This window comes from Botrytis deweyae (assembly GCF_014898535.1).
Source record: "Botrytis deweyae strain B1 chromosome Unknown BDEW_016, whole genome shotgun sequence".
Classification (NCBI taxonomy): domain Eukaryota; kingdom Fungi; phylum Ascomycota; class Leotiomycetes; order Helotiales; family Sclerotiniaceae; genus Botrytis; species Botrytis deweyae.
The window spans coordinates 414,373-423,743 of NW_024066223.1; the positions used below are offsets into that span (position 1 = coordinate 414,373).

The 9,371-nt window shown below is 42.5% G+C and overlaps 1 protein-coding gene across 1 annotated transcript; it reads left to right on the forward strand.

Moving 5' to 3' along the window:
• Positions 1-1,859: 1,859 nt before the first annotated feature.
• On the forward strand, positions 1,860-3,870 carry EAE98_007122 (uncharacterized protein; the record flags this gene model as incomplete). The annotated part of the gene is made up of 3 exons (XM_038954745.1): positions 1,860-2,339; positions 2,395-3,620; positions 3,675-3,870. The coding sequence occupies 3 exons, from the start codon at positions 1,860-1,862 to the stop codon at positions 3,868-3,870; spliced, it is 1,902 nt and encodes a 633-aa protein (XP_038808887.1).
• Between the last annotated feature and the right edge of the window lie 5,501 nt (positions 3,871-9,371).

The following is a 9,371-nucleotide window of genomic DNA, read 5'->3' on the forward strand; positions in this document are numbered from 1 at the left end:
GTCAAAGGGTCGATTAAGGATCCCCTCCAATCCGGCGAATGATTGTCAAAACCGAATTTCGGGGTCCTTTTGAGGCCATGTACGATACATACCTAGGCTCCTAGGTACACACATTTTCCTTGGCCTCGGTAGTAGCATCCGGCAAACTTGGCTCTTGCATTGATTTCTTGTATTATGGTCTTTGGGTGGAGTTTTGAGATGAATAGCGGTAGCTTTTCAGATGGACATATGCTAAAGACAAGATTACACCCAAGTAGCCCGGTGGAATGCCCACAACATGGGAGCCCCCGAAAAAGGTACAAGTTAGGTGTTAGATAAGAATACCTAGGTAGTGCATATGCAAAGCTGGGATAGAAACTTCAACGTCTCATCCATTGATTTGTTCAAGGGTTAAGAATTCAATATCGAAGGAAGCATTAAAGAGTTTAATTCCACCACTTGCGTTGTTTATGCTGTTGACTCATACCTAGGTACAGTAGACCGACCAGTGGACACAGTAGACACAGTAGAGACCTTACTCTGTGCAGAAAAGATGAACTGAACATCTACCTAGTACGGTAAAACTATGAGCCATGTTTCCATAGAAAATACTCTCCTCGTCCAGTAATGGTAACACTCAAGACCAACACAATCGCAGTAAATTGCTGCACGATAAACGATCGAGCATGAACGAACGTGTTGTGTTAATACCTACCTGAGCCTGGGTCGTCCCTATATACATATACGCCACGCCAAGTCTTGTGCAAAAAGACAAGAAACCTTACTTTGATTCGTAGAAGAGCCTCGCTCGTATCGCAAAAAGAAGAGAATCTTTCTCCTTTGTGGACACTGTACCTACTTGTCCCTACCTACCTAGTCCATGAGTTACTCAATATGTACTGGTGTATATATATGTAAAGACTTTTATTTCCCTTCTCGAACGACTTGAGCATCCCATCAAAGGGGACTAGATCGCATACGGATTTAGCGGACTTTTCGAATTTTGTTGCTGAGAAATCAAAAAACTCAAAAATTCACTGCCCCTCTAGAATCCCTGGAACCTTGAAGAATCATTCGAGGAAGGGGGAATGGGAGTAATGAATCTGTCCATCTGTCCATCTGCCCATCTGCCCATCTGCCCAAAAATCGTGAAATCAGCTGGGGAGAAAGTTTATTACTCAGTCCGAGTAAAATCGTATTCCCCAATCCCATTCCTTCTTTCAATCCGAGGACGATATTGCGACTTTACTTACATCATACACATACATATTGGAGAGAGTACGAAGTACAGAGTAACATCAATCAATCAATTTGACCTGGACATCCATCCATCCATCCATCCATTCACCCCACCCATATATCAATTGAGGCCACGAATTCGAGGCTTCCAGAATCAAAAGGGTAGTCAACCATCAATAACCCCATCACCTCCAACAATTCCATACACCTCACACCTCACACCTTACACCATACACCATACACCGCACACATCCTCCACTTTTCGCCTCCCATCTCTCTTTTCTCTCCAAGATACTTCCCCAAGATACTCCCCCAAGACATCTGGCCCCTCTCTTTTATCCGCCGAAGTGGGATTGATTGTCCTGCATAAGCTTACGGTTGAGAAGAGTCAATCGAACTTTTATTCCGACCACCTCGAACCCAAATCCCACTCAACTACAACACACAATCCGTCCGTTCCTGATATCGAACTCAAACTTCGCTTTCGATTGGCGCCATTTGATTCATACTATTTTAGTTGATATCTAGGGAATGTGAGATAGTTCTTCTTGAAAGAATCTCCCATTTCATTATACAAAGGAATTCTATCGCTCTCTTCTTATCTACGTCAGAATCACAAATCAATACATAACAAGGCTCCAATGGCTACCACCAGTACACACCATTCAAATCCAATAAATCCGGATTTCACCTTATCTCCACGACAAGAGGAATTACTTTTCGCTGCTCTCAATTCAAACAAATCTTCAAACAATATGGATACCTCAATTTCTGCTCAGAACCATGGCCTTCCAAACATATCTACACCCGCATTCAACGAATCTCCGACCCAAGCTCCGGGTTCGGGTACATTAAGCGGATTCGAAGAGAGTCCCTTTATCGACTACGACTACGAATTTGAAGGTGATGATAGTTTTAACTTCGACTTTACCAATGATTCACAAGGACAAATGATTGGAAACTTACCTGGAACTTCGTCGGATGGTGATGCTGATAATCATGAAAAGAGAAGTCATCCAGACGACGACGACGATGAAGAAGGCGGTGGTAAACGAAGAGAAGGCGATGATAAATCGTCGAAGAAGCCCGGTAGAAAACCTCTTACATCAGAACCCACTTCAGTGAGTACTTCTTGGTGTTTTCGTTGTTTTGAATGGCTTCTAACTTCTCAATTAGAAACGCAAAGCTCAAAATCGTGCCGCCCAACGTGCGTTCCGTGAGCGAAAAGAAAAGCATCTAAAGGATCTTGAGACGAAGGTTGAGGATTTAGAAAAAGCTTCCGAATCTGCCAATCATGAGAATAGTATTCTAAGAGCGCAAATCGAACGAATGTCGATGGAATTGAGGGAATACAAGAAGAGATTGTCTCTCACTGGTGGTATCAACCGAAGCTCAAATGGCAACGTTCCAGCTTATCTCGCAGGCAAAGGGCTTCCATCTGCATCTGCTAATCCAAATGACGTCAATTTTCAATTCGAGTTCCCAAGATTTGGTCGCCTTCCCGGACCCCCTATCACTAATGGAAGCTCATCAGTCGGACCATCTAACTCCCCAATTTCTTCTCAGAATGCTCCTAGTCCAACTGACAAGAGTCAAACCAGCTCCCGCAATCAATCCAATGCGAGCACCTTTGGTGTTGGTTTGACTCAAACTCCAGTTCAGACTGGCGGTGATGACATGTCTTCATTCTCTGGTTTATTCTCCCCCGAAATTTTGGATAACGCATCTAAAAGCTCACCATTCGACGGCTTCGGACATCTAACCAATGGTTCAATGTCAAGTAACGGCTCGCCCAACATTTCCACCAATGGTCAAAGTACGTCATACAGCTCACCGTCGGCTTCTTCGCACTCCAACAACGGAGCAAGTTCATCTTGTGGAACCTCTCCAGAACCTATCAACATGCAGTCACCATACAACAAAGCTATTGACAGTACGTTAACAACAATTGGAGAAGAGAATACATGTAGCAACAGCAACTCAGCACCAGGTGAGCTGTCCTTCTGCGAAAAGCTCAACATGGCTTGCGGCAATCCCAACAATCCCATTCCACGTACAATGTCTGAACCCGGTATCAATTCAGGAAATGTAGAAACTGCCCTTTTCGATGTCAACGGTATTGATTGGTTCGCTCAACAAAACAACAACCAATTTGATCCTCAGCTCTTTGGTGACTACCGCGAACCTCAAAATAGTGTTCTTTCGAACGATCCTTTTGCTCTTGATGATGGTTTCTTCGCAGATGCATTTGAGATGCCAGATTTCAATACTCCATTCAATGTTCCAAGTCCCGCAACTACAAAGAAGGATCTTGTACAACAAATTGATGAAAAGCAGAACGAAGATAATGAGGTAGTCCCAGGCGAAGATAGATCGACGATGCTTACGTGCAACACCATTTGGTAAGACTGCTGCATTGCGATGATAGTTGATAAATTTGCTAATTGATGTTTTAGGGATCGTCTCCAAAATTGTCCCAAGGTCAAGGAAGGCGAATTTGACCTTGATGGCCTTTGCAAGGATCTTCAAAAGAAAGCTAAATGCTCGGAGACAGGCGCCGTCGTCAACGAATCCGATTTCCAGAAAATCATGAAGAATTATGCCCCTCAAGGCTGCGAATCTATGACCTCTCCAATGGCCAAGAAGGCGTGAATGATCGATCGGATATACATTTTGGGATGATACCTATATTGGAACGGAATGGCGTTGCAAACACATTAAAATGACCACAAGGTCGGATCATGGTTAAGGATAACATTTTGCTAGGACAAAGCAATGTTTTTGGCGCCCATATGGTCATGATACATCTCATGGACCTGGATTGGTTTTTGTTTCTCCTTTTTTCTTTTGGGGGGCTTGGTATGGGAATTTGGTTACCTGGTTTTGTACCCTTTTCGGATTTATTTGATTGGTCATTGGCTTGTTGATTGGAGTGGTTTGCAGTGTTTGATGATAAAGGGGTTTGGGACGGATAAGTTTACAGTAGATTGTTGACTTATTCTTTTCAACCTAGTTCGCTGTTGAAGGGAATGACCGATCTCTATCCTAGTGCCGTGAGATAAAGATGATTTGCATGGTGGGAAAGGGAAAGGGAAAGGGAAAGGGAAAGGAAATGGATATGGGAATGATGATATGAATGAATGGTCTGGTATGGTCGACATGGTATGGTTGATATGGTACAAGAATCGATAAGCATTTAAATAGCAAATAGCAACTTAGCATGTCCCCTCTATCTTGTATGTTTGTGAGTTACGTGTCGATAGTGTCGGCATTGCAATATGTATTGAACGAAGCTCGACGTTCAAAATGAAAGTGCATTCATTGTCTTCTGTGGGCTTCTCTTTTCTTTTATTACCACTATAAATATCTCTTTCCAGCATAGGTACAACTTTTTCCCGTGCTCCCTCGCTTCGCTTCGCTTGTTTCTCAGGGTAATAGATAATGAATGGACAGTGTCGTACGGTTGGTTACCTTGGGTCAATGGAAGATTCGAAATTAAATTGTGTCAATTGAAATGGTAGATTCTAGGGGGCTGTTGGCTGGATTGATAAGTCGTGGGTGGGGAATTGGATTTGGATTGAAATTTTGGGTGGGATGGATGGGATGAGATGGAATGGGTTAGGGTTGATTTTGGAGAGGGGAGATGGGAGGGGGTAATGAAGATGGGAGGGATACTTTTGTTTTGTGAATGGGTTTTTGGGTTTTTGGGTGGTTGGTATTTTGTTGTGTTGGGTTGTGTTGTATTGTGTTATGTTGTAAATGTTATGGGGATAGGATATTTTCGATTTGTTTTGTAAAAGTCTTTTTAGTTGTTTGTTATTGTTTTATGTTATTTTATGTTACATTGTGGATAAGATGGACATTAGATATTGGTTGTTTGGTTGATTGGATGATTGGATAGGAGTAGGTAGTTAGATTTTATAAGGATAGAATACTTTTATTTTATTTCGTAAAAGTCTTTTCATTAGTTGTTTGTTGTTCTTTCATGTTGCCTTATGTTATGTTATGTTATATTGTGGATAGGATGGATATTGGATATTGGATGATTGGTTAGGATAGGATAGGAGTAGGTGGTTGATTGGCTAGGATAAAATAGGAGTAGTAGGTAGTTGAGTTTTGGGATGGTGGATTTTCTGGGGATGCGTAGGGTGCGTGGATGGGTGTGGGTGTGGAAGTGGAAGTGGAAGTGGAAGTGAAAAGTGGCGATGAGATTCTGGGGGAGTGGGTATGGGATGGAGTTTCAATAGAGGTAAGTTTGTTTAGTGGTTGGATAGTCTTCTGGGAATCTGGATGATGAAAAACTGAGATGTCACGGGTGTCCAATAGTGAGGGGATTGATTAGGTTTGAGTGTTGATTAGAGGTAGGCTTGTTGAAGGATTGAATAGTCTTCTGGTAAGTTGGATTCTGAAAAGCTAAGATGTGTCCAATAGTGAGGGGATTGATTAGGTTTGGGTGTTGATTAGACGTGGGCTTATCAAGTGACTCGCTGGCCTTTAGATGTTCTAAAAAGTTCAGAAGTTTCCTCATAGTAGGGGGGATTATTGGATTTGTAGTTGTTTGTGGGGGAGGAGAAAGGGCGCGAGGTGAGGGGTAAGGGAGATCTGGATTTTGAAGAGGTCTAGAATGCCGGATGATCGGCGAGGGCTTTCTTGTGTGAATACGGAAGGAGCGGTGATCGAAGCTACTAGGTTGGATACAGAGTGTTCAGTAGTCCGAATTGCAGTTTAACAACGAAGATTATCAAATTCCCAAATCAAAAAAATCTTCAAGTCATCTGAGATATCAAATTTGATCGTGATATTGAACTATTTTCAAATTTTCAACTACTTTTAGTATTCAATCTCTGATCTTTGAACTGCAGACTGGACTATTGGTTTCCCTAATCTGATTCCGACTTTTGATTTTAACTTTTAATGTGAGTATACGATCATCGCTTGCGAAGACCGGAAAGCGGAACACGAGAATATCAGATGAGATGGTTATTGTGACAAATAACACATGGATACCTATGTGATTTACTCAATACGCTTACTTCTTTTCAAGACTAGCTTAAAGTAAGCGATTTTTATTACAAAGGAGATGGAAAGATCTATTGAGGATCTCGCTTTCCTTTTTAAGCTTTCGTGTTCTCGTTTATTTGACTTCTAGCAATACGCTTAGCTTTTGATCGTAGCACGTACCTTCCTGCAATAAATTCGTCTCTTATCCAGGCTAGGGAGAACTTTTCCTAGGTAAATTTCGAGACATGTTGTTGCTACAATGATGCCATCTTAGCCGGTAATGAGGGAAGGGGGCGGAGTAAACCTTTGTCTATACTGCCATTAACGAAGACCTAGAATCTTTGAAAGTATTTTGAACTATGTGGAGTATAGACGTGTGGAAAATTCTAAGTGATTCTGAGTCATTTAGGTCTGAGCGTCTTTTTGAAAATCTGGGGTAATAAGCATCTTCAATAGCTTCCATAGTTAGGAGAAAAGAACTAAGTTTCACATCCAACACAGCCCGATTCCGATAGACGACGACTTCCGGTCCGGATCAAGATATCTGGTATATGGAATGGGACTATTTTGCCGACATTTTATCACTACTTGATCAGTTGATGAGAAAATTCTTCGGTTAGACTCCTGAATCCATGAGTGAAAATAATTTTCATATCAATACTTTCCAATCGGCATCTGAATCGTGTCATTAAAGTCCTAATAAGCTGAGACTGAAACAGTAAAAATCTTCCAAATTGTACCAAGTGCATATGAAAACTCTGTTCTATTGATCTTGGATTTGGAATCAATTTCCTTAGTACATGGATATCTGTTCCAATCGGGTGGGGGAGATTGTGACATTGAGTCAATTTTACCCCGGATTTGCATGCAGAATAGACTAAGATCTTATACTATTGATTATATGTACTCGTGATCCTAAAAATACCAATGATCTACAAAATATTACTCCAGATCCACGAAATCGAAACAGCTAGAATCGTAAAAGCCAGATCATCTCTGAAAAAGCTCGAAGGTGTTTGATGATTTTCTTATGAACTACTAAGCGAGGCTAAGGCCTCGAAAGGGTATATAAGGGTCTCTTCTCTCCTCTGGATTTTTCTTTTCTTTTCCTTCCGTAGAATCTCGACATCTTCAGACTTTTGTTTTTCTTACTTATCTCTTTTTCACACATCTCATATCGCACATCTCACATCACACATTTCATATCATACATTTCACTTCATACATCTCACTTCATACATTTCACTTCACACATCTCACTTCAATATAACATCGACAAGTCCGACCTCTTCGGAGTGTGACTATAAGCATATGGGGCCAATATTACCCGGCCTTGTCAACCGGGATACCAGGAGAATCGACTCGAGACAAGACCGATCTCTTCGGAGTGTGGTCTCTAAACTTCCTCGACAATGGGCGCCAATATTACCTAGATTACGCAGCTAGGATACCAGGCATCGACGCCAGTGCCTCATCCGCACTATAAATACAGACACAATGGGGCCAATATTACCCGGCCTTGTCGACCGGGATACCAGGCGAATCGACTCAGACACAAACGATCTCTTCGGAGTACGATGGGAGCCAATATTACCTAGATTACGCAGCTAGGATACCAGGCAGTCGACGCCAGTGCCTCATCCGCACTATAAATACAGACACGAATGGGGAGCCCAATATTACCTAGAGTTCGCAGCTAGGATACCCGGCCTCGACGACAGTGCCTCATCCGCACTATAAATACAGACACGAATGGGGAGCCCAATATTACCTAGAGTTCGAAGCTAGGATACCCGGCATCATCGACGACGACAGTGCCCATCCGCACTATAAATACAGACACGGGGGCCAATATTACCTAGAGTTCGCAGCTAGGATACCCGGCATCGCCAGTGCCTCATCCGCACTATAAATACAGACACGGGGGCCAATATTACCTAGATTACGCAGCTAGGATACCCGGCATCATCAACGACAGTGCCTCATCCGCACTATAAATACAGACACAATGGGGGCCAATATTACCTAGATTACGCAGCTAGGATACCCGGCATCGCCAGTGCCCATCCCGCACTATAAAAATAGGAATATGGGAGCCAATATTACCTAGAGTTCGCAGCTAGGATACCAGGCATCGACGACACTCTACCTGCCCGGGGGTAGACCAAACGACGACAAGGTGATCAAATTCCTCTGATGAATCAATGCTAACTTTTGTGTGTAGGGAGGCTAGCCTTGATCACACGTCCACGTCGTGCTAGCTGGGTACCCTCTCACGAGGAGCTAAGTGATCACTCTTTATTTTTTCAATCAACACGTTCTCTCTTTTTGAGAGAATATCGCTCAAAGTCACCTTAGGGTGTACTCTGAGTAATTTGGGAGAAGCGAAAGAAAGCCCGAACCTGGGGAACCAACCAGATCGCTCGGAGAATGTACTTGCAAGTGTAAGTTTAAACTCTGGGGAACCCGGAGAAGCGAAAGAAAGCCGGCTCTAATCTTGGGGGTTGTTTGTTGGGAAATATTTTGTGAGTACCATTACCTTGAATATATTTCTTTAACAGCTGACTAACTTGTTCTTGTGTCCTGTACGCCATTTAGTTCGAAATTTCGTACGCTATATTTCCACCATCAAAAGAAGGGAAGACTCAGGTTGTGGATTACAGACTAGCTTGGAAAAATTACCATATACTAATTGAACATGACTCCCTTATGATTGCGTGACTTTGATGTTCCAAACTCCACGTGTTGTTTCTCGGCTCGGATAGGGGGGCTGCCGAGATCCGAGTGTCTTGTATATCACGTGATTGAACGCTGAAAAATGGAGAGCAGCGCAGTGTTGCGCTGGCCGATCTCAAACCTCTATATGATACCTCATCGTCACATTCGGAGTGCAAGTAATGATATAAGTTTCGCCAGTCCTTACAATTAACGCAACACAATATCCACTTCTATATTCTGATAATCATCAACATAGTCCTCATGATAGCTCTAACGACAAATCTTTTCACAGTTTCTACTTAAGGGCTCTTGACAGATCGAACCACTCTGCTCATAAGAACCCTTTCGTCAGCCGTATCACTTAATATTTTTTAGAGCATTGATTCTCGTGTAAACATTGAATAGATTTTAAATATTGATCAGAAGAACGGGGC